The 26,691-nt window shown below is 42.6% G+C and overlaps 1 protein-coding gene across 2 annotated transcripts in view; it reads left to right on the forward strand.

Annotated features, from left to right (window-relative positions):
• COLEC12 (collectin subfamily member 12) overlaps positions 1–26,691 on the forward strand; it is a 195,878-nt gene that overhangs the window by 159,232 nt on the left and 9,955 nt on the right. The window contains exons 6-10 of one of the 2 annotated variants that reach the window (XM_041751163.1): positions 2,433–2,930; positions 3,961–4,097; positions 5,309–5,418; positions 13,014–13,159; positions 25,530–25,665. In XM_041751163.1, coding sequence (XP_041607097.1) covers positions 2,433–2,930; positions 3,961–4,097; positions 5,309–5,418; positions 13,014–13,159; positions 25,530–25,549 — 911 coding nt within the window. In that variant the 3' untranslated portion in view covers positions 25,550–25,665. Of the gene's footprint in view, positions 1–2,432; positions 2,931–3,960; positions 4,098–5,308; positions 5,419–13,013; positions 13,160–25,529; positions 25,666–26,691 lie in introns of those variants that run through there. The other variant, XM_041751113.1, reaches the window with a different exon arrangement.

Here is a 26,691-nt window from a genome sequence, read left to right on the forward strand (position 1 = left end):
GTGCACTAAGTCTTTGGATCTGCAACGCACATTGATTTGATAAACACTGAATAAAGACAATTGCACCAGGTACTGCTAGCTGCTCATTGGGGAAGTGCCCTCAAAGAATAAACAGTTACTAAAAGATTAGAGAAAGGAAAAACTTCCACCTGGGAGGTTTGCCTGGTAGGTGGACCAGAGTTTTCCAGATGGATATGGGGAGGAAATTCTAAGAGAAGAGATCTGCAGAAACACAGAGGAGGTTGGAATAAATACGTGCTAGACCAGGTCATGAAAGCCTTGATTTAATACTGATGACCAAGTAGTGGGGGCTGGATATTCTAGAGCCAGTGGAGATCAGAGTGATGGGTAAGGAAGACATATGTGGGAAGGATGCAGAGTGGAATGAATGGAGAGGAATCAAAGGTAGGAAGAGCAGTTAAGAGGTTATTGTAAAAATCTATCAAGACAACACCCACACTGGGTCATGATGAGTGATAGAAGGAAGAGATGGTTGTGATGATGTGGTGAAGGGCATAACAATAAAGAGGGTAAGATCAGTTTTAGACATGCCAGGGTGCAAGTGCTGGCAGGACATTCCAGAGAAAATGGACCATCCAACTATGAGATGGAGAGAAGGACCAGGAGATCTGATGATAGGGAAGAGCCAGGAGTTGGGGGGCTGAAGTCAGTGAGTTGGGTTCAAAGAGAAAATTCTTCATCACAAAGTCTTCTCAAGTCTCTCACTTACGGAACAGATAACCCTAGAAAGGACATGTTGAGACTAGTCCTAACTATTAGCATCAACTGTTGAATAGCTGAGTAGAAGGTCTGCCAATAAATCCAAGGGTGACACCATGGGTAGTCTTAAATAAGGAAAGCCAAGTCTAGAGCCAAGGGTCTTGCTAAGGGAGAACAGAGATGAGTGGGCTAGTGGGGTCCATGGATAGTGTGAAGGTACAGTGGACATCTAGCAAGGCCTAGAATGGGGGATTGCAGCAGAGAGATCTCCCGATTGAGGCAGGAAGGCCTGCTTCACTGTTCTGTCCTGACTAGCTGGTGGGGGAGGAATAGGGCAAGGGGAAGAAGAAAAACACAGGGTGAGAGGCCCACCTACACTTATCTCCCCAGCACTTCTGCCCACCCCAGCCTGAAAGGCTTTCCACTCTTTGGAAAGAACGAATATGGATCTCTCTCACTTACTCGTGTAGGACAGATTTCAGAGACTTAAAAATTCTGGAGAATAGAATATTTGAGAACAGTGTCCTAGGTATAGTCATTTCAGCATAAGAACACCAGAGTTCCTGTCCCAGCTCCACCAACTAGACTATAACTGTCCGTGTCTCATTTTCCTGGGTAGATCCGTCTTGAGGAGCTGGTGTTGAAGCAGCTTGGCATCTCTGGCTCTACATGTCCCCAAATGTACTCTGGGAATAAAATGTTACAGATGAGGGTCAGGTGACATAATGTACGTGAAAGTACCTCGAGAACTTGTTCATTCTATAAATGAGTTGGTTGTGTATTTGTGTGCAGTTCCCTGTTGCCCCTGAGAACTTACATCCCAGGTTATGTGGGCTTCTCTAGGATGATAAGGGGTGAGCAGAAGGCAAATGCCTTCTTCCTTTGGGAATAAAACAGTGTCATTTTTTTCCTTACCTACACAATTGATGATCACCAATTTTTTTCTCTCGCCCACCTTCCTGTTTGCATTATTAGACTACAGACTGGGGGAAATGACCCTCTTCTCAGCCCATCCTGTAGAGCTCTTTCCCTCAAAGACCCTCTGAGCTGGTCCACAGGTGAGGGAGGCTCATCCCCAAGGATGGCAGCATCCCCACAGCACCATGAAGGAAACAGAAAGGGCCAGAGTGATGTGACAGAGAAGAGGCCACACTTGGTGGTGGGGCAAAGGAATCAGCAGGATGGTGCCTCTCAATAGTTGATGGCATTTTCATTCAACTTTTTATGCCACAGCTTCTTGTCCAGTGCTTGCCACATAACAGGTTGTTAATAAGTATTTGTCAAATTAATGAAAAGAGGAAGCTAGTAGGAGGGAATCCCCTAACCCAGCCTGCACGGTTTTTCTGCTGGGATGGTTCCAGAGGTCCCAAGTTAATGGTCCCAAGTTAATGGTGTGAGACACTGCTGCGGTGTCGGCGTGAGGAGGTGTCTTCCCCTGAAACATCAGTGGCTACCAGAGGGTTGTGTGCCATACAGATATATTCTAAATGCTTGGAGCAGAAAGGGTAAGCTCAGTAAAGAAACCTTTTTGTTAAAAAAAAAAAAAATACTGTCAACAATAGTATGGTGAAAGCAGCAGCATTCCTTAATGTATATATTTTGTATGTCTAGAATTTTCTTTTTTTATTGGAGATTCTATAAGAAGATAAATTCTTTACTGCCATTCACAATGGATTTCACATTCATGCCATTTACATTTTCTTATATTTTAGGTCCTCCTGGCCCCCGGGGTCCAAAAGGTGACAGAGGACAGCAGGGACCACCTGGTCCCACTGGCAACAAAGGACAGAAAGGAGAGAAGGGGGAGCCTGGTCCTCCTGGCCCGGCTGGAGAGAGGGGCCCAATTGGGCCAGTCGGCCCCCCCGGAGAGCGTGGCGGCAAAGGCTCTAAAGGCTTACAGGGCCCCAAAGGCTCCCGTGGATCCCCTGGGAAGCCCGGGCCCCAGGGCCCCAGTGGAGACCCAGGGCCCCCTGGGCCCCCCGGCAAGGATGGCCTCCCTGGCCCTCAGGGCCCTCCTGGCTTCCAGGGACTGCAGGGCACCGTGGGAGAGCCAGGAGTGCCTGGACCACGGGGGCTGCCGGGCCTGCCTGGGGTGCCGGGCATGCCAGGCCCGAAGGGACCCCCTGGGCCCCCAGGCCCCTCAGGCCCCTCAGGGGCAGCGATGCCCCTGGCCCTGCAGGACGAGCCGACCTCTGCACCCGAGGCCAACGGTAAGCAGGAGACTTCCCTCTCCCCTGGGGTCAGGGGCATTGTATGCACCCATGGCCAGCCACCCACAGCCCCCGCCCCACTTTACTTGGTGTTGAAGGCACCATGTGGGCAGGCACGTGGCCCTGCCGCTCACAGGCTGCTGTGCCAGGTGGTGTCACTCAGGCACACGTGTTTCTCTCTAAACGCCATCACACTCCCCAGCACTTGTTTATTTAGCTGAGTCAGGCCCTTGGGGACAGATGCATCCCCAGACATGTCCTTCATGAAAGTCTGAGGCCGGTTACCCCCGACCAGTCTTGTCCTCATTTTATGCCCTTCACCTGGGGATAAACGGCCCTCTGTAACCATGTAGATGGAACTTTCTGTTACTAAAGCCCAGATTTCATTGTTTTTGAGAGTCTTACAGTGCCTCTATTTTTTTTATAATTACTAAATTCAATTATTAAATTTTAATGACTTGAAAAACCCTCAGTGTTTGGTTAGCAACCAAGCCTATTTTTCTCTCCTTTGACTCACACCCAATTCCACTTGATTTCCTGAAGCACGACTCTGGTCATCTCCATTATCCCACAAGCTCAGTTTGGGTTCTGGGTTCTCCCATCCAGTCATTGATTGGTTCCAGATGACTCCAGGCTGATGTGGAACATCTGTATCTGCTCTGCCTTTGGTGGTTGTTTCTGTTAACTTCTGTCATTGTTAAAGACTAATCCAGACACAAGGGAACTGAGGCCCAGTGCCACTAATTTTCCAGGCTGGGTAGTTTTAACTACTGTGGGCTCTGCAGCCTGCCCCCCAGACTCACGCTGGCTCCCAGTGCGTCCGTCACGGGCAGTCGCAGGCTCACACACGGATGCGGAAAGTGCCCCTGGCCTTCGAGGGAGCAAGGCCGAAGCCATGGCCTCTTTTTTTTTTTTTTTTTTTTTTTTTTTTTTTAGCCATGGCCTCTTAAACAGAATAACTGAAGAAAAGCATAGGGCTTCATGTGTGCATTTGTCTTTTAATTAATATTTGAAGCATTTGCATCCCTAGGCTGCCTGCCTCACTGGAAGAACTTCACAGACAAATGCTACTATTTTTCGGTGGAGAAGGAAATTTTTGAGGATGCAAAACTTTTCTGTGAAGACAAGTCTTCACATCTCGTTTTCATCAACACCAGAGAGGAACAGGTATGTCTGCAGCATGCTTGGAGAAAACTATAATTTAAGGATAGTTTACATCTGGAAATTGCCTGCTTACAAGGGATTCAAAGATATCAAAAATCCATAGTCACATAAACACAGAAGGCCGCATTATGGAGATTTGGGCTTTATCCAGTGACAAGAAGCATTCATGGCACGGGAATTATGTCCTCTTGCTTCCACCTGGAAGATACCCCTTTTATTAAGGCCGGAGATATGTGGCTCCTCCCTGTGGCTGTCGAAAGAGCCAGAATGCAGAAGAGAAGCCTGCTGGCTGGAACCAAACACCTAGAAAGAGAAGCAAAGGGGCATGAGCACTGTAGGAGTTAGTGCAAGGGACCAGATATGTGGCCTCAGCAGTCAGGAAGAGCAAAGAAGGCTATGGTGCAGAGCTCACACTTGCTAACACCGGTGACCACTCCCTATGTCCCTACCATGTGCTAGCACTGTACAAGGCATATCTCCTTTCACCTCACAGCCACCCTAGAACATGTGGATATTACCATCCCCCTTTTACAGATAAGAAGACTGAGCCCCCCCCCACACAAGGTTTAATGGCTTTATTCATAGGGTGACATCATAGGGTGATGAGTAAGCTAAGACTGAGACTAAGGTCCCTCTAGCAACAATGCTCTTTGGTGCCACACTGTTCCAGCAGTTTTCTTCCTTTTCCCTAAGTATCTTCAGCAGATGCAGCAGCCCTGAAAACAGATGTTTCCTGCAGTAACTGACTGGGAATGAGCATCCAGTCAGGTGTCCAGACTTTAGAATATGGAGACTTGGGTCCAGTCTTAGCTCAGCCACTTACTATCTTGGTTGCTGTGACATGCCGGGCATGAGACCTGGCCAGAAGAAGAGCTCGATAATGACACAGCTGTTAGCATTATTAGAACATTGGAGCAATGAGTGATAGAAAGGTGGAATTCACTGAGTTGTCTGGGTGATTTAGAAGAGGAAACACATCCCTTAAATTTCCCCTACAAACTTATAGAAGGAAAAGGTGTCAAAGCCCCAAAATGCTGCAAAACAAAACAGGTGCAGTAAAAAAAAAAAAAAAAAGGCAGAAGCATGTGGGTGCTCTAACATACATACTCTCTTCAATGTCCTTTTTTCCTCCAAATGTTGCAGGGGAGGGGGGATTTCTCCCAGATATCTATTCCTCCAAAATAATAACATACTGTCACTGATTTATTTTCCAGCAATGGATAAAAAAGCAGATGGTAGGGAGAGAGAGCCACTGGATAGGCCTCACAGACTCGGAGCATGAAAACGAATGGAAGTGGCTGGATGGGACGTCTCCAGAGTATAAGTGAGTGTTCAGAGCCTTCCAGGCTGTTCTCTGTTTTTCACCCCTTGCCTGACCCCTTGCAATCTCTTCCTTAACCACCTTATGTCCAAATGCCCCTCACACTGAGGCTTCTGGTATCCATTGTATATTTCCATGTGTGGTAGAGAATCAATATGCTATAAAATAGGGGTTTTTTCTCCTTTTCATGAAGTGAATTTTTTCATTTCTATGGAAAAAAATCAAAGTCTCATAAAATCTCACAGTATGGTACTTGAGGTGAGGTGTTCTCTTTAAACACTGCTGTGAAGGGTAAGACTCCTTCAGGCAGGATCAGAGCTTGCTCCAGCCGTGTTTCTGATGAGGGCTCACAGCTTCCTTTGGGAAACCCCATCAGTGGCCCTGACCCCAGCTGGGCTTCTGGCCAAAGTGTGATTATGAACTACAAGCTTATGACAGAAATCAGGAACAAAGGTTTGTGTGGGATAATCATCTCCTAAGTGTTTGAAAAGCCCTTGTAAGTCTGGTGTGACCTGAGTCCCATAAAGGCAACAACACAGAATGGAAGCCTTGTATGAGACCTGCTCAGACTCCCAGGCTCATGGAAGCTTCTGAGCCCCAAAGTCAACTCCAGGGCTGTCATGTCCACTCCTTCCTTAATACTACCGAAGGGTCAGAAGATGGCCGAACTGTATCAATTTGACTTTCACGTCTTCCAACTTCTGCTTTGCCTCTAACGGATGCAAATATATGCAGCAAACTTCACCACATGGCACAGAATTTATGAAAACTCACCTCCGAAGAATCACCCTTTCCTTTGCTGGAGAAGAGGAAGCAGACCCTGCAGAGGCTCAAGCAGGCTTGGTGGTCATGACACCCGGGGAGGAGACAGTTAAGTGTTTCAGGGCTAAGACAGTGTCGGAGGTATTGAGTGAGGGCCTGGAGCAGTCAAGGAAGGGGAGCAGGGGCCAGAGGTGGTGGAGAAGCCAGTGAGAGTTCTGTGGGGGTTCCTGGGTAGCTCAGTCAGTTAAGCCTCAGACTCTTGATTTCAGCTCAGGCCATGGTCTTAGGGTGGAAAGATGGAGCCCCAAGCCCAGCTCTGCAAGCAGCAGGGAGTATGCATGAGATTCTCTTTCCCTCTATCTCTCCTGCCCTGCTTACTTGCATACTCTCTAAAAAATAAATCTTTTTTTTAAGAAGCTTCTGTGTGCATGTGCTTGGGCACAGGTAGACAAACAGGCTGGTTTGTACTTTTTTTTTTTTTAAGATTTTATTTATTTATTTGAGAGAGAGAATTCAAGAGACAGAGGGTGAGCTGAAGGAGAGGGGCAACGGAAGAGGAATAGACTCCACACTGAGCAGGGAGCCGGATGCGGGAGTCAATCCCAGGACCCTGAGATCATGAGCTGAGCTGAAGGCAGACACTTAACCAACTGAACCACCCAGGCACCCCTGCTTTTAAATCTTCTATTTGACCAGCAGGATTAGAGGGTATAGGCCAAAACTAGAATAAGGCCATCTCTACCAGTAACCAAACATCAAGATGGAACATGAGGTTTCAAGTCTGCTGCCACTAAGGCGAGCCTCACAGTGCCCCCAGGGCAAATGGCTATGTGCCTCCTGGCCCAACACATTTCCTGTCTGCATCCTCCACACCTGTCCTTGGGGAGAGGAAGCTACACCACACCCTGGCACTCGGGGGTTTGGCTGACAGCCCCAGGAGAGCGCCCAGCATGGCAGAGATGTACCTCAAGAGACTCAAAACAGTTGGGAGGGTTGGCAGTGGAGACAGAAGGCAGAAGTTATTAAAGGATAAATGTAAATCTTATCTTAGACAACAGTGCCAGAATCTTTTTTTTAAAGGGAGTTGAGGGTAGGCAAGCTTAAAGAAAACATCAGCCTCTTCACTTTCCTCACAGCCCTAAGTGCAATAAAGGTCTAGGTTAGACTCACTAAGAAATTCAATCTGCAGCCTTCATCCAAGAAAAAAACGTGGTTGGCCCATATGGGATGGATTGAGCTGGAACATTACAGTCTTCACCAGCTTTCCCAAACTGGAAATTTTCTCCTCTTTCCTGGGCTCTTGCAAGAATTTGGTGATTTGAGAGGAGAGCACGAGTGTCAGTACCTAGGCCCTGAGAAAGATTCGATCACCAGACACCTTCCTGGGAACTCTGTCCGTAGCCACAGCCACCTTGGATCCTCCTGAGAGCTTGGCTTGTGCACCCTCGCCACAGCACACACTGTGCCTCTCCTTTTCCCCCCAAAGGAACACATATCCTTGAAAAGTCCCAAGGTTCAAGTTTTAAAACCAAGAATAAATTAGGCAGATGTATTATGAGGCTTCAATAATGAAAGGCTAATTTAATTTGACATATAATAATAAACACTGCTCAAACTAGAAAAAGAGCCAGTGCAGTGAGGTCCAGGTTCCAGGGTTTGACGTGGCATTCATAGCTGCCGGTTACTCATCCATGTGAAATCTCATGTCCTCATGTAGCAACGAGTAGTACAGAAGGACCTACATCAGTATCGTGAAAATGAAATGTGATTATGTATATAAAACACTTAGGACAGTGTGTGGCCCGTGGGAAGTGCTCAAGAAACGTCACCTACTAGAATCAGTATTACTGTCACTGTTACTGTCATAACTCACTATCTTCACACTAGTCAGGAACTGCTGAATACTACCACCTGGCCTTTAGGTACTTGACTAGGTCCTGACAGAGGTGCCACACACACTATCTGACTCAGATCCCACACCAGGGCTGTGAAGAAGAACCTTCTCCATCATGGCCTGGGATGGGTCTGGGCTTCAGGCTCTTAGAGGTCTCTCACCAGTATGTGTCCCAGACACTTCACCTGCCCAGGCTCACCTTCACCTTCTTCCTGTGTTCCTCTGGAACCTCCCTGTGCCTTGCCCAGGCTGCAGAAGAATCAGTCAAGTTTCCCAACTGTCCTCTTACCTTTCCCCCTCCCACCGGCACACCTTCACACCTGTGCGCACACACACACAGCACACCCTCATACTCATAGCACCTTTGAAATTGTTTCAGGTGTCTGTAGTTACTGTTGAGGTGGAAATAGACAGGAGATAAAAGGTTCTCCCTGCCTTTTGCTTCCCCACCCCCGTCCATTTTTATGCTGAGACCTAGTTGACAAAGAGTGCTGGATAAAACAGACTAACAGCAATGGTAACATGGAATGGATGCTGGATGCCAAAGGCTTGGGGCGTATACAGACCCGAACTAAGGTTTATTTCTAATAAAACATATGACCTGACTCATTAAATCTTTGGAAACTGGGGAAAAGGAGAAACAATCTGCAGTGGCTCAGGACAGTGCCCAGGACAGGTTCCCAGATGCTTTGGGTCCACACACCAATACAATTCTAAAGGAAAGAAGACTAAAGTGCTAAAATATGTTGCCAAGATATTATTTGCCACTTAAGGATGTATTTTTTTTTTTAGATCACCTATCAACAAATCATGACATTAAAAAACAAAGTCTACAGTCCTTTCCAAGAAGACATTTGGCCATAATACATTCTTTCTTACACACACACACACACACACACACACACAGAATTGTCCTTATTTTTCTCATTCCACCATAGATCTGTGAAAACCTCTTTCCTGGCCAGCATCAGATCCCAGACTGGAGATTGGGATCCAGGAGCCCAAAGTCCTCTGTCTGCATTCACTGAATTATCCTGGAGAGTCCATTGTGAGACAGCCTCCGTGCCGGCCTGAAGGATCTTTTCTAGAGTGTAGGGGCAACAAGATGAATGAGACTCATGTTTAAAAAAAATTTAAAAAGTCTCATTTCCAAGATCATGTCACAGTCAAGATAGACACACCAACCCTAAGTGTAGACACAGCAAAAAGCATGGCTTCAAGGGAGATCTCAACATTCTCCTCACAGCAGTTGATAGAACACGAAAGAAAAAAAAATCAGTAGGGATGTGGTAAACACTATCAACTAACTTGGCTTACTTGATGTTTATGGACTATTTCACTCAACAGCTATAAATACACTCTTTTCAAGTACATTCCCCAATTTAAACTATATGAGGGGCCAGCAAACAAGTCTCAATGAATTTAAAAAGAACTGAGATTATACAGAGAATGTTCTCTGACCAAAACAAAATTAAATTAGGAATTGATAACAAAAAGATACCTGCAAAATTGCCAAATATTTGGGAATTAAAGGACACACTTCTCAATAACCCATGGAGCAAAGAAAAAATCGGAAAGAAAATCTGCAGATGTTTCAAAGAAAATGAAAATACAATATATCAAAATTTGTGGGACGCAGCTAAAACAGTGTTTAGACTCCTTTAAAGTGCTTATGTTTGAAAAAAAAAAAGTTTTTAAGTTGAAAATCCATGATCTAAGCTTCTAGTTTATGTGGGTGGAAGAGGAGCAAATTAAGTAGGAAGAAAGAAATAATAATGACCTGAAAGCAATGACGTAGAAAACAGACAAATGAAAGAGAGGATCAGTGAAACCAGGAGAAAATCAAAGCTGAACTTTCTCCTCCCGATGGAACAAATGCAATTTGTTGTTTGGCAGAGCCCATCACTGCTCATGGAGGCTACCTGATGGGGAGTTGGACATAGACGCTGCCCACTGGCTCTCTCGACAACTGTAAGAGAGTCTTGGAAGGCCCACCCTGCTTGCATTGCCCACCTTAGATCAGCAGAGGGTTTCCCAAAACACACTCGAAGCTCCATTGTTCCTTTTGTCCACTTCTTGGTTGCCTGCACAGGACACATTTGGTGGAAGTATCCTGGCGTGAGTAACATTCCCATCTCTGCACTGGGTCACCTCTCTGTCCATCCAGACTGCTCCGTATCATATTACATATTGTGTTTTTTAGACTGTAGAGCCAGAGAATGGTGGACACCAGAAGGGAACTTTCAGAGTCATCCAGTTCACGAAAAACTCACTCTGGTCTATGCTTCATGTCTCTATCAGAGTGGCACCGGCTTGGGCCACTAGAGAGAAATCTACACCCTGTTATCGGGAGAAAATTCTATAGCAAAGTAACACTTCTCATGACAAAGATTTTCCTGTTTTGAAGCCAGGTTTTTACCAGCAGAAGTTTCTTGGCCATGAAGCCTCAGTCAATCTTGTGGTTGACGAGAAAGTACTAAGTTGTGAGGTTGAAAGGGGCTATTCCCAAGATTGAGCGTTTGCGCTCTGCCTCCTTTAGGAGAAACCAAAATCCGTGGTGGGGAGGTCCCCACCCCCACCCCGGCTGATGTGCTTGTGTGCTTCCAGCTGACAGCAGCCGTGAGGCCCAGGGCTTCCAAGGTCTCTGGCGTACGTAGAGTGTGCTGCCCAAATACATATGTGTGTTGCTACCCAACCACTTCTGTGATGTGTCTATTATAATATGGGATTTGCCGCATAGGCTTCAGCCATCTTCTTTCCAGAATCTACTTGTAAAGGAGGTTAAGGCACAATTTAAGCTGAAATTCTTCTCCAAAATATATACACTCTGTTTATCTGACATGCTCTGTTCTGTTTTTATCACAAGCATGCAGGATACAGGGTATTTGCTACAAATCACTCCATGTGATTTTGGCTTTTCCAAAGAGATGCTTTGAGACTGGGTGCTTAGACTGCAAGACAAAGTGCCCTCTGCAACCTGGCTTCTCTACCATCCACCCCACACCAGTCCCCTTAGTCACTCACTTGCAGCCAGAGGATGGCATCCTACTTCCAGTCCCACAGGAAAACCCTGAACACCACATGCAAAGAATTCCAATGACTTGGAAAAATAATGGGGAATAGTGATAAAGGTTATCTCCTTTCATAACAGTCAGTTATCTTGTGGTCTAGTCTATAAATCCCATTTATCTACTTAACTGGAAGGAAATGCAAGGGGAAATATACTAAGCAGGTCTTCCATCCGAAGTCCTATTTATACAACTTCCCAGTGAATGGAGATAAAGCATATCAAATGTCCCATCATTATACATTCAGGAATCACAGATCTCAAATGCTATAAACAAAACTGGAGTCAAACCCGCGCACACTGCTGGCAGAAATTAACCAAGTGTATGTCAGCAGGCTCAAGCTGCTCAGACATCGCTGACATTGCCGAAGGGGGTCCCACCAGGTGGATGGAAATCCACACAAAGAACAGCTGTGAAAGTCAACTATTTTTCCTTCCAACCTCATTTCTCTCTGGCATCACTGTGGCAGTCTGAGATTTTTAATTCACTTGTTTCTTGCCTATTATATAAGTCCTGTGAAGGCTGGACCTCTGTCTTCTCTCTGCACTGCTATGTCATCATCATGTAGCATCATCCCTGGCACATAGTAGGTGTTCTGTGGATGTCTGTTGAGTGAATGTGCAAATGAATATTTATAATGCTCCCTCTTATCATTCCATTTTTACTCTCTTCAGTTGATGGTTTCATCTAAATTATCTCTTCATCATTAGATGTGAGGTCACTTTTTAAAAATCCATATATATATATATATATATATATTTGATGTATATTTGATACATATATTTGATGTGGGGGAGTCAATTTTACCTTGTCTCCTCACTCTTTTACTGTAACTTTACCCATCCTTGCCCTCTGGTCTTATTGATACTCCTGTCAAAAGATGTAGGAAAATAGGGAGTGTATCCTCAGGTGACCCCAAGACACCCTATGGCTGAAAGGGTAGTGAGTCATTGTTTATGGGAAGAGCCTTCTGCTGCACTTTTTTTTTTTTTTCAGACCCTCCACACAAGGCAAGCTTTTCTTCTCAGGCAATAACCACAAGCTTCTATGCAAGAACCTTTTCGAGAAAGTTCAGTTTTCAAATTTTGAGTCATGGAAGCACATCTAATATATTGCATAGAAATAGAATCAAGAACAGCAAACTCTGGCAAAGTGGTGTTTTGAGCTGTGGCATCCAAGTGAACAAGTCCCAAGTGAACTCATCCTAAAGAAAACTTGTTTTTGAGAATTTCCCTCCCAAGAAAGGCAGTGAAATGTATGAGTCATTTTCAGTAAGATTAAATTACTTTCTTTTTAAAGCAACCAACTATCTACAACTTAGGCAGACTACCTTAACCCAGGGTTGGTAATTGCAAATTCTTGTAAACATATATCAGCTGTCCCTCCCTTTCTCTGCCTGATGCTTTGAATTGTCACAGGAAAGTTATCAGAACATGTAAGCACCCCTCTGGGTTCTCGTAAGAGTGAGAGAGTGTGTGTATGAGTGTGCATTATGTCCTCAGAGTGCATATATATTCATACACAAACATATACACACATATCCAGAAGTCAGCATTTCAGTACACACTGGAAAGTTACTCATCTAACTCTATTGCCAGAAGGATCTACTCCCTCAGCATTGTGATAGAGCATCTCAATGAGTTGATTTCATTGTGGCAAAGATAACAAGCCTACAGGGAGATGCTGCATTATATACTACTTCTGCAAAACAGCTGCTTTTTATTCTGAATAAGAACAGATTTTTAAACAGTGCCTTTTCATTCCAGGACAAATGACATGCTTCACTTTTGTGTTTTACATTTCCCTGCTGCTCTTGGGTAAAGAAAACTTTTGCATGACTTGCAAATAACACTCAATTTCTGTTTTGTTAAAAGAAATTGGAAAGCCGGACAGCCAGATAACTGGGGTCATGGCCACGGGCCTGGAGAAGACTGTGCGGGGCTGATTTATGCCGGACAGTGGAATGACTTTCAGTGTGAAGAGGTCAATAACTTCATTTGTGAAAAAGACAGAGAGACAGGTAAGCAGGAGAGGGGACCTGCAGGTGACCTGCAGAGCTTATATGCTGTGAAGGGGTGAGATGTGAGGAGTATGAGGTCTCTAAACACAAGCTCTGCAATTGGGTTCCTATCCTGTTGCTGCCCCTTACTAGGGGGGCAGGTTGTTAACCTCAGGGAAATAGTATTAGTATCCTCTTTGTGGGGTCTTCATGAGAGCTTAACTAAGTTAATAAATGTGCCTTGCTTATAGAAAATAAATGTTCAGTGAACTGTTGTAGGTCATTATCTTGTAATATTGTCAGTTAATAAATTTGGTACCAAAAAAAAAAAAATTTGGTACCAGTGTTACATCTTTTATATAGAGCTCCATACACAATTTAGGCGGCCAACCATTTAATTCCACATGTATTTATTGAGCATTGGATATGGGCCAGGTGCTGTGCTAGATAATGGAGGGAAATAGTCTATACCCCTTGTAAGCCAGAGGCTTTTGGATGTATATATCTTTTATTTCAAAAGATACTTAATCTAAAGCTTCACTTAATACATGACCCTTTTCAGAATGGAGCGTGTTAGTTGTTTTGGGTTATTTTTTTTTTTAAGATTTTATTTATTTGAGAGAGGGAGTGAGCGAGCAGTGGGGAGGGGCAGAAGGAGAGAGAGAGAGAGAGAAGTAGACTCCCCACTGAGCAGAGAGCCCAACTTGGGACTCAATCCTAGGACCCCAAGATCATGACCTGAGCCTAAGGTAGATGCTTAAACAACTGAGCCACCCGGGTACCCGAACATCTTAGTTTTCTTCATCAGAACTAGATTTAAACATTTATGGTGGGAGAAGGAGGAAATGGGGAATGAATCCTAATAAGTATGGATTTCTTTTGGGGTGTGATGAAGTGTTCTAAAATTAGATACTACAACATTGTACAAATTTGTGAATATACTACAAGCCACAAAATTGTGTACTTTCAGTGGGTGAATTATGTCTCATAAAGCCTTTATAAAAATGGTGATGGTAGGGACGCCTGGGTGGCTCAGCTGTAGGGCGTCTGCCTTTGGCCCAGGGCATGATCCTAGGGTCTTGGAATTGAATCCTGCATCAGGCTCCCTGCATGGAGCCTGCTTCTCCCTCTGCCTGTGTCTCTGCCTCTCTGTCTCTCTCTGTGTCTCTCATGAGTGAATAAAATCTTTTTTAAAAAAATGGTGGTGGTAAACAAAAAACTTGAAGTACATTTTGCTCAAACTATTGTTGGTAGCACAAACTGGGGCATAAGTTATCCTGATATCCATTCAGCAGACACTTCTTGAATACCAGGCACTGGTCCCAAGTGCTAGGGCTCTTGAGACACATAAGGAACTCCCAATTTGGTCAGTTGCAGGGGACAATTTACAAATATCTAAACAAGAAATCACAGCTTCCGATTCAAGATGGAATGTCCCACAAACACACCAAGTGGGACAGCTGTCTCTGAAAAACACTTAAAGCTTGCCTGAGCAGTTCCTACACATTAAGCAAACAAGAAACACACGCACACACACGCACATCAAAGTGGGTAGGAGAAGCTGGGTCACAATCTTGCCATAAATCCCACTGCCTGGCACAGTGAGACCCCAATCAGGAAAACTCAAAACCCAGAGCTTCTCCCTGAGGAGTCAAAAGTTTAAACCCCACATCAGGCACTCCAGCCTTTAAGACCTGCACCTGAGAGACAAGTCCCCAAAATATTGAGCTTTGAAAACCAAAGGGGCTTGTATCTATGAACCCACAAGGCTATATAGCAAACCCACCCCGTGGCCAGACTCAGAGGCAGCCGACTGCACCCAGATTTTACATGCAAGAAGCTCATTTGCTTATATTAAAGTGTAGGCAACAGTGGCAGGCACCTAACTTAACACACATCTCTGGCAGCCCGCTGGAATACACTCAGGGACAGAGACTGGCTGGCACCCTCTTTACTCTGACCCTCAACCTGGCTCCACAGCACCAGTATCTCCTAGAAAGGAGCTTTCATACATGTCTGGTACCTTGGCTTTTGCCCAAGGGTTTGCCTTTGATCGCCTGGCTCTAGAGGCCAGGGAGACTTGGGTTCCTGGGTCCTGTGGGGCTGTAGCAATCAGAGAGACAGTTGTTGGCAGACTACCACCCCTAGGGCACTGGGCAGACAGCAGGCTGGAAGATATCCTCAGTCCTTCTGTGAAAAAAGCCTATTTTCTAGGGGCACCTGGGTGGCTCAGTCATTTAGGTGTCTGACTTGATTTCAGCTCAGGTCATGATCTCAGAGTCCGGAGATCAAGCAAACAATCAATGCCTGAGGATTCTCTATCTCCTTCCCCACCCCACCATTCACCTATGTGCACATGCTCTCTCTCTCCTCTCAAATAAAAAAGAAGCAGCAGCTTATTTTCTTGTCCAGGAGCTTTGGACTAAGGGGCAGGCCTCTGGTTTGGCCCACATCTAGGGACGTGTGGGTGTGTTCTTCAGGAGCGGAGGCTGGTTGATGCTGTCCTTGCTCTGTCCCTCGGAGTGACTCAGGCTCACTGGTATCTCCCAGAAAGGAGTTTAGATCCTGGTGTGCCAATTTTTGCAGCTGTCACCAGGGGACATCTCTATATGGCTTGGTTCCAGTGGTCAGTGGCGCTTATACTCATGGATCTCACAGGGCCATAACCAGCAGAGAAAGAGTTTTTAAACAGCTATCACCCCCCCCCCCCCGCCCCAGGGCACAGCAAGAGGTAACAGACCCAGGAGTTCCGTATTTCACAGAAAGCTTGTCCCCATGGCTGCAGCCTGAGATGCACGCTTGTCATTAAGCACACATCTAAGGAGTGACTGTGATAATTTCCAGAGATCTCAGAGGGTAGTCACTATCTCCATGCTCTTGCGCTCTCTGCTGTGCTCCAGAGCACCAGCATCTCCTGAAGGAGAGCTCTTACATATGTCTGGTGGGCGAGGGGGCCTACCAGGTTTGGCATACATCTGAGGCATTCCTAGGGAACAGATGCTGGGGGATACCATCTTTGTGCTCTCCCTGTGCTTATGATAGCCCACTACTATCTCCCAGAAAGGAGCTCATGCACTTTGCAGCTGCCACTCTGGTGGCTACAGAGCTTACACTTGTGGTCTCATGGGACTGGATAGATTTGCAGATTTTAAACACTGCTGCCTGAAGGTGTGACCTCCAATCAGCCTGAACCTAGGTGCTGATGGGGATCTTCCCCCTTGGGACACTGCCATGTCCTGGCACACACTCAACTGTGGGGAACTATTAAAAATAAAATAGGCTGCTTAAACAATTGGAATGTTTGAGGGACAACCAGGAGCCAGAGTGGGGTTGAGCGATAATGCTCCTCTCCTATCTGAGGCCACTCCTTCAAGACTGAGAAAGGTGGTTGTTCCATTTAATGCATAAAAACCAACACAAGGAGTCAAGCAAAATGAAGAAACAGAGGAAAATGTTCCAAACAAAAGAGCAAGATAAAACTGCAGGGGGGATTAAAAAAAAAACCCTCTTCATGAAATGGAAATAAGTAGCTTAACTGATAAAGCACTCACAATAATGGTCATAAAGATGCTCCCTGGGAGACCGGGGAAGATGATGGAATAGGAGGATCCTGAGTTCACCTTGTCACAAGGACACACCAAGGTAGCAGCTACTTCCATGCTATGAACTCCGAAAACTGGCAGAACAGACCTTCCCCAGCTAATCAGAGAGAGGAGGCCACATCATAAAAGGTAGGAGGGCCAGAGGTGTGGTTGGAAGCCAACCCCCCACCGTCACTGTGACGAACCGAAAATGGGAGGGACATCACGAGCATGGTGAGGCGGGCAAGAGGATCAGACCCCACACCCCGCACCTGCGGCACCAGGACCTTCACCAGGAAGACGGAAAGACGAGAGTCTTCGTAACATCTGGCTTTGAAAATCAGTGGGACTTAAACTCCGGGAGAGCTGGAGAGCAATAGGAAACTGAGTCTCCACCCTTAAAGAGCCAGCATACATAATAACTGCCCAACTCTGCCCATAATAACTGCCCAACAGAAGCCGCTGTTTGAAAGGCACCTGGGACTAATCTTAGAACGTGTGTTGAAAGGGCAGGGATCGGAAGATTTCTCTAAAAACAAAAGTGCTGGTGGGCACTATTTCTCTTTTTCCCAGCCTAGATAGCCAAGGCTTGTGGGAGCCAGTGCTAACACTCTCCATCTACCTTACATCCTCTACCCTGGCATTCGCCTGCAGAACCTCCCCCCCACCACCACCACACCCACAACCCACTCACACATCTCCACAAGCATTCCTCCAAAGCAGCTCCTACCCTGCCACATCTGGCAGCCCTGGCCAGGACAGTACTACTCCAAAGTGACTCCTGTCCTGGGGAGGTGAGGAGATAACTCCACACACCAGTGTACCTGCAGTTCCTACAACTGGGCTTCTTAGCTGGCTGCACAGGGATCAAGGCCTGCCCTTTGGGGCACCTGCAGCTGTGGAAGAAAGGCTCATGGTGGACAACTAGCCTGACTTCTGGTCCTACCCATTAGTGAACTCATGGCGGCTGCTGACAGGCCTCTCAACAGCACAGGGAGCAAACTCTGCTCAGTGCACCCACAGCAGGCAAAGTAGGTCATTGTAGCTGGCTGTATTGAAAGCAGTCACAGCTCAGCCACAATAGGAGGGCACCCCTGGAGCACCAGGTTCTGGTGACCGGGGGCAGGGTTGTGGTGGTGGTGGTGGATTGCACTGTAGCACACCATAGGATGTCTACACAAGGCTACTACTTTCAAGATCAAGAAATGCAGCTTCCCTACCTAATACATAGAAACAAATATAGTTAGAATGAGGAGCCAGAGGGATATGGCCCAAATAAAAGAACAAGATAAAATCACAAAGAGCTAAATGAATGGACATAAACAATATGACTGATAAAGAATTCAAAGTAATGGTAGTCTCTGCACTTGAGAAAAGAGTGGACAAACTCTGTGAGAACTTCAATAAAGAGATAGAAAATATAAAAAGAAGCAGTTGGACCTAAAGAATTCAGTAACAAAGAATTGAGGGAATCAATAGCAGATCAGAGGATGGATGCACAAGTACAGATCAGCAATCTGGAAGACAGGGTAATGGAAAGTAGCCAAGCTGAAGAGCAAGAAGGAAAAAGAATAAAAAGTTAGAGGAGGTTAAAGGGACCTTTGTGCCATCATCCAGCATGATATTATGCACATTATAGGGATCCCAGAAGGAAAAGAGAAAACGGCAGAACACTTACCTGAAAACTTCCCTAATCTAAGGAAGGAAACAGACATCCAAGTCCAAGAAGCACATAGAGCCCCTTAGAAGATGAACCCAAGGATATCTGTACCAAGACACATTACTTTTTAATTGTTATTAGAATTTATGGACTAAGTGGGTGATGGGTATTGAGAGGGGGCACTTGTGATGAGCACTGGGTGGTGTTATATGTAGGTGATGAATCACTAAATTCTACACCTGAAACCAGTTTTACCATACATGTTAACTTACTAGAATTTAAGTAAATATGTGAAAAAAAATAAAAGCAACAACAGAAATGAAAAGTTATTTGCAAGGGAAACCCCATAAGCCTTATTCAGAATTGGAGAGAGATAATTTCCCAGATAATCAAAAGCTTAAAGGAGTTCATCACCACTAAACCAGCCTTACAAGAAATGTTAAAGAGACTTCTGTAAGCTAAAAAGAGTGCTAATTAGTAACAAGAAAACATACAAAAGTATAAATCTTACTGGTAAAGGTAAATAGTAAAGATGGTAGATTAATTCCTTATAAAGCTGATGAAGGTTAAAAGACAAAAGTAGTAAAAATAACTATATAATAAAGGAAACACAAGATAAAAAGAAATCAAAAACAAAATGTGGGAAGTGGGAGTGAAATAAAAAACAAAATGTGGGAAGTGGGAGTAAAAATGTAGAGCTTTAGAATGCAAACTTAAGTTGTTATCAAGTTAAAATAGATGGTTATAAATATAAGGAGTTATATGTAAGTTTCATGGTAACAATAAAGCAAAACCTATAGTTGATACACAAAAGAAAATCTAAGCATACAACTAAAGAAGGTCATCAACTCACAAAGGAAGAGAGCAAGGGAAGAAGAAAGGAATAGAGAGGAACTATAAAACAAGCAAAAAAGCAATTTTTTAAATGATAGTAAATATATGCCTATCAACAATTGCTTTAAATGAATTAAATTCTCCTATCAAAAGATACGGAGTAGCTGAATGGATAAGAAAACAAGATTCATGTGTATGCTGCCAACAAGACACTTACTTCAGACATAAAGATACAGGCTGAAAGTGAAGAGATGAAAAAACAAAAACCAGAATATGGGATAGCTATATTTATATCAGACAAAACAGGCTTTAAACAAAGACTGTATAAGAGACAAAGAAGGGCATGACATAATAAAGGGGTCAGTCCCATAGGAGGATATAACATTTGTAAATATTTATAGAGCACCTAAATATATGAAACAAATATTAAGAGACCTAATAGCAACACAATAGCAATAGATACCAAAAACCAGACTTTAATACCCCACTTACATCAGTGTATAGATCATCCAAACAGAAAATCAATGAGGAAATATCAGCCTTAAACAATGTATTAGACCAGATGGACTTAACAGACATATACCAAACACTCCACCAAAAATCAACAGAATAGGGACACATGGGTGGCTTAGTGGTTGAGCATCTGCCTTTGGCTCAGGTCGTGATCCCGGGGTCCTAGAATCAAGTCCTGTATTGGGCTCCCTACAGGGAGTTTACTTCTCCCTCTGCCTATGTCTCTGCCTCTCTCTCTTTGTCTCTCATGAATAAATAAAATCTTTTTAAAAAATCAGCAATACACATTCTTCTCAATTGTACATGACCATTCTCCAGGATAGATTATATATTAGGCCACAAAACAAGTTTCAATAAATTTAAGGAGACTGAGATCATATCAAACATGTTTTCTGGGGATCCCTGGGTGGTGCAGCGGTTTGGCGCCTGCCTTTGGCCCAGGGCGCGATCCTGGAGACCCGGGATCGAGTCCCACATCGGGCTTCCGGTGCATGGGGCCTGCTTCTCCCTCTGCCTGTGTCTCTGCCTCTCTCTCGCTCTCTCTCTCTCTCTGTGACTATCATAAATAAATAAAAATTTAAAAAAAAACATCTTTTCTGACCACAATGATATAAAGTTAGAAATCAATTACAAGAAGAAAACTGGAAAACTCACTAATATGTGAAGATTAACTGACATGCTATTAAACAAGCAGTGGACCAAAGAAAAAAGAGACCAAAATATTCCTTGAGACAAATGAAAATGGAAAAACAGCATAACAAAACTTACAGAAAGCAACAAAAGCAATTCTAAAAGTTCATGGCAATAAATGCCCACCTCCATAAGCAAGAAAAACTCATATAAACAACCAAAGTTTACATCTCAAGGAACTAGAAAATGAAGTCCAGAGTTAGTAGAAGGTAGGAAATAATAAAAAGAACAAAGGCATGCAATGCAAAAATACAAAAGCCCAATGAAAAGAAGAGCTGGTTCTATAAAAGGATAAACGAAATCAACAAAACTATAGCTAGACTCACCAGGAAAAAAAGAAGGCAGACTCAAGTAAAATCAGAAATGAAAGTAGAGATATTACAACTGATACCATGGAAATACAAGAATCATAAGAGACTACCATGAACAATTATTGACAACAAATTTGACAAGCTAGACGAAATGGATAAATTTCTAGAAATATAAACCTACCAAGACTGAATAACAAAGAAAATAGAATATGTGAAGAGACAAATTATTAGTAAGGAGACTGAATAAATAATTAAAAACCTCCCAACAGGGATCCCTGGGTGGCGCAGCGGTTTGGCGCCTGCCTTTGGCCCAGGGCGCGATCCTGGAGACCCGGGATCGAATCCCACATCAGGCTCCCGGTGCATGGAGCCTGCTTCTCCCTCTGCCTGTGTCTCTGCCTCTCTCTCTCTCTCTGTGACTATCATAAATAAATAAAAATTAAAAAAAAAAAAAATAAAAAAAAAAAATAAAAAAAAATAAAAACCTCCCAACAGACAGAAGTCCAGGACCAGATAGCTTCACTGGTGAATTCTACCAAACATTCAAAGAATTAATATTAATCTTCTCAACTTTTCAAAAAAAATTGAAGAAGAGAGAATGCTTCTAAGCTCATTTTACAAAGCCAGCATGATCTTGATACCAAAAACCAGACAGATACACTACAAGAAAATTAGAGACCAACAGCCCTGGTGAACATAAATGCAAAAATCCTAAAAAAAAAAAAAAATATCAGCAAAATGAATTCAATAGTATATTAAAAGAATCATACACCATGATCAAGTGGAATTTATTTCAGGGAGGCAAGGATGATTCAATATCCACACATCAACTAATGGGATACATTAACAAAATGAAAAACAAAAATAATATATCTCAATAGATGGAGAAAAGCATTTGACAAAATTCAACCTCCATTTGTAATAAAATAACTCTCAACATAGTGGATGTAGATTCCTCAGCATAATAAAGGTCATATGTGACAAGCCCATAGCTAACATCATATTCAGTGGTGAAAAGCTGAAAGCTTTTTCTCTAAGATCAGGCACAAGAAAAGGATATGGCCATTCTTGCCACTTTTATTCAATGTGGTATTAGAAGTCCTAGCCTGAGAAATTAGGGGTGGGGGTGGGTGGGAGGGAGAAATGAAAGGCATCTAGATTAGAAAGGAAGAAGTAAAACTGTCACTATTTGCAAATGACATGATTTTATATATAGAAAATCCTAGACTACACACACACACACACACACACACACACAAACACAAAACCAAACTGTTAGAACTAATAAATGAATCCAGCAAAGTTGCAGGATACAAAACCAGTATACCAAAATCTGTTACATTTCTATATACTAATAATGAATAAGAAAAATTAAGAAAACATCTTGACTTACAGTGGCATCCAAGAGAATACCTAATAATTAACCAAGGAGGTGAAAGATTATGAGACTGAAAACTATGAGACCCTGCTGAAAGAAAATGAAGATGACATAAATAAATGCAAAGATATTCCATCCCTATGGACTGGAAGGATATTGTTAAAATGTCTATACTATCCAAAGCAATTCAGTCCTGTCCCTATCAAAATTCCATAGGGATCTTTCACATAAATAGAATCCTAAGATTTGTGTGGAACCACAAAGACCCCAAAGAGCCAAAGCAATCATGAGAAAGAAGAAAAAAGCTAGAAGCATTTTGCTCTGTGATTTCAAACATATTGCAGAGGCATAGTAATGAATACAGTATGGTATTGGCATAAAAACAAATAGATCAATGGAACAGAATAGAGAGCCCAGAAATAAACCCACACATATGTGGTCAATTAACTGACAAAGGAGCCGAGAATATACAATAGCAAAAGGACTGTATCTTCAGTCAATAGTGTTAGGCAGACCAGACAGCCATATGTGAAAGAATGAAGTGTACATCATACACAAAAATTAACTCAAAATTGGGCAGCCTGTGTGGCTCAGCGGTTTAGTGTCTGCAAAAAAAAATAAAAAAAAACCTCCCAACAGACAGAAGTCCAGGACCAGATAGCTTCACTGGTGAATTCTACCAAACATTCAAAGAATTATATTAATCTTCTCAACTTTTCAAAAAAATTGAAGAAGAGAGAATGCTTCTAAGCTCATTTTACAAAGCCAGCATGATCTTGATACCAAAAACCAGACAGATACACTACAAGAAAATTAGAGACCAACAGCCCTGGTGAACATAAATGCAAAAATCCTAAAAAAAAAAAAAAATATCAGCAAAATGAATTCAATAGTATATTAAAAGAATCATACACCATGATCAAGTGGAATTTATTTCAGGGAGGCAAGGATGATTCAATATCCACACATCAACTAATGGGATACATTAACAAAATGAAAAACAAAAATAATATATCTCAATAGATGGAGAAAAGCATTTGACAAAATTCAACCTCCATTTGTAATAAAATAACTCTCAACATAGTGGATGTAGATTCCTCAGCATAATAAAGGTCATATGTGACAAGCCCATAGCTAACATCATATTCAGTGGTGAAAAGCTGAAAGCTTTTTCTCTAAGATCAGGCACAAGAAAAGGATATGGCCATTCTTGCCACTTTTATTCAATGTGGTATTAGAAGTCCTAGCCTGAGAAATTAGGGGTGGGGGTGGGTGGGAGGGAGAAATGAAAGGCATCTAGATTAGAAAGGAAGAAGTAAAACTGTCACTATTTGCAAATGACATGATTTTATATATAGAAAATCCTAGACTACACACACACACACACACACACACACACAAACACAAAACCAAACTGTTAGAACTAATAAATGAATCCAGCAAAGTTGCAGGATACAAAACCAGTATACCAAAATCTGTTACATTTCTATATACTAATAATGAATAAGAAAAATTAAGAAAACATCTTGACTTACAGTGGCATCCAAGAGAATACCTAATAATTAACCAAGGAGGTGAAAGATTATGAGACTGAAAACTATGAGACCCTGCTGAAAGAAAATGAAGATGACATAAATAAATGCAAAGATATTCCATCCCTATGGACTGGAAGGATATTGTTAAAATGTCTATACTATCCAAAGCAATTCAGTCCTGTCCCTATCAAAATTCCATAGGGATCTTTCACATAAATAGAATCCTAAGATTTGTGTGGAACCACAAAGACCCCAAAGAGCCAAAGCAATCATGAGAAAGAAGAAAAAAGCTAGAAGCATTTTGCTCTGTGATTTCAAACATATTGCAGAGGCATAGTAATGAATACAGTATGGTATTGGCATAAAAACAAATAGATCAATGGAACAGAATAGAGAGCCCAGAAATAAACCCACACATATGTGGTCAATTAACTGACAAAGGAGCCGAGAATATACAATAGCAAAAGGACTGTATCTTCAGTCAATAGTGTTAGGCAGACCAGACAGCCATATGTGAAAGAATGAAGTGTACATCATACACAAAAATTAACTCAAAATTGGGCAGCCTGTGTGGCTCAGCGGTTTAGTGTCTGCCTTTGGCCCAGGGCGTGATCCTGGAGACCCAGGATCAAGTCCCACGTCAGGCTTCCTGCGTGGAGCCTGCTTCTCCCTCTGCTTGTGTCTCTGCCTCTCTCTCTCTCTCTCTCTCTCTGGGTTTCTCATGAATAAATAAATAAAATCTTTAAAAAAATTAACGCAAAATGTATTAAAGACTTAATTCAAGACTTAAAACCACAAAACCCCTCAAAGAATACATAGGCAGTAAACTCCTTGGCATCAGTCTTGGTGATGATTTTTTTTTAATCTGACACCAAAAGCAAAGGCAGCAAAGGCAAAAATAAACAAATGGGACTACATCAAACTTAGAAGCTTCTACACGGCAAAGGAAACCATTAAAAAAGGTAGCCCAAGCCTCCACTGATAGATGAATGGATAAAGAGGATGTGATACACACACAACCCCACACACACACACACACACACACACACAGTAATACTATTCAGCCATAAAAAGAATGAAATCTTGCATTTGCAGTATCGTGGATGGAGCTGGAGGGTATAATGCTAAGCAAAATAAGTGAGAGAAAGACAAATACAATTATTGACAAATATGATTATTCCACACTCATGCGGAATTTAAGAAACAAAACAAATGAACAAATGGAAAAAGAGAGACAAAGCAAGAAATGGACTCTTAAACTATAGAGAACAAACTGATGGTTACCAGAGGGGAGGGGGGTTGAGGGGATGGGGGGCATAGGTGAAGGGGGTTAAGGAGAGCACTTGTCCTGATGAGCACCAGGTGATGTATGGAAGTGTCGAATCACTGTAGTGTACACCTGAAACTACTATAACACTGTTAACTAGCTGGAATTAAAATAGAAACTTTAAAAAGTTATAAGAAAAAATTTTTTCTAACTACTTATAACAGATATTAAATACACTTACTGTCGTGATCATTTCACAATATATACAAATATCAAGTCATATTGTACACCTGAAACTAATGTTTATGTCAGTTATACCTCAATTTTTAAAAAAGGAAGAAATTACTTTTTTCTTCTAGAGGTTGTGAAGTGACCCAGACTTGTCATTTGATTTGCCTTGTTTGGCCATTTGAGATCTGAGTTGAGCCCAGAATAGGCTTCTTCAAAAAGAAATTTACCTTTAGTTAATCTGAATAGTAACTTATAGGCATTTCTTTGAAAAAATAATTGAATGATGTATTTTGGAATCTTTCCTATAAAAAAATACATGTTCCTTTTTTGAATTATACATTACATTATTCTTTAAGAAAAACTAATGCCCATTATTTTCCCTCTCTTTTAGTACTATCATCTGCATTATAATGGACTGTGATGTAAAAACGAGCAAATTTCTGGATGGTTCTCAAAGGCAAAAAAGGATACTTCTTTCTGATTGTATCACCTCCAGATTGGAAAAAAAGCACTGAAAACCAATTACTGAAAAAATTGACATCTGGTTATCTTTACCATCCTTCGTTACTCAAGGACTTCAGGACTAAAATGTTCCCCCAACATGAAATATTGATTTTCAGTATGCAAATGGACTGAATCACATATATTTTTCTCAGCCAGTAACTGCACAATTATGCAAATCACATCTTCCAAAGTATGGATTGCTCCAATCAGAAAAAAGGCTATCATTGGTTGTTGAGTTCTAGGAAGAACTTAAACTGTACTGTGTAAACAGTACCTTACATTTCTAAAATCCCAAATGTAAGAAAAATATGCAGACATACAGATATATAGGTCAACTTAGTAATAATATGAAATATACTTAAAGAGCTTTTAAAACTTTGTATTTTTGTACAAAATATTTGCCTTTTTACAATTTTTTCCTTTTCTTCCTTTTTTTTTTTTTTTTGTCATTTTACCAATATAATACATGGAGCCAAAGAAAACAATAATGGTACTAATAAAAAAACTCCTAGGGTTTCTTGTCAGATTTAATTCTACCCAATGGCAAAGAATTTTTTTCAGTTGTGGTTTTAAAAGAATAATTAAATATATGTGTGGATATATATATATTTTTTAATGTAGCATTTCCTCAGAGGAGTCAATCACTTGAAATGTCTACAAATATCCTTGCAGGGTTTGCCAGGGTAGGTCAAGCCTGAGTATATACATGGCTCAGTCAGGTGGGCGGCATATCGAACTCATCACCAGCCAACATTCTTGCTGTGTGTGCCTGGCCGGGCCCAGAGGAAGTGGTCAACTCAGGATGTGCTTCTACTTCATTTTGGTGGAGTTAGGGGTGGTGGAGAGGTATCTGTTGGAAAAGAGAGCATTTAGAAAGCCCTGTTTTATGGCTGAGGTATGAATGTGCTTGGTATCAGACCTGTAGTCGAGCTGCTAGTGACCGTCAGGACAGTATGGCGTCATACCAACCAACGACAGAGATGCAAGAAAGGTAGGGACAGCTATATGCTACCTGGAAAGTTTATATTTCCTTAATTCAGGTTCCATAA

This window comes from Vulpes lagopus, chromosome 1, assembly GCF_018345385.1.
Source record: "Vulpes lagopus strain Blue_001 chromosome 1, ASM1834538v1, whole genome shotgun sequence".
NCBI classification, from domain to species: domain Eukaryota; kingdom Metazoa; phylum Chordata; class Mammalia; order Carnivora; family Canidae; genus Vulpes; species Vulpes lagopus.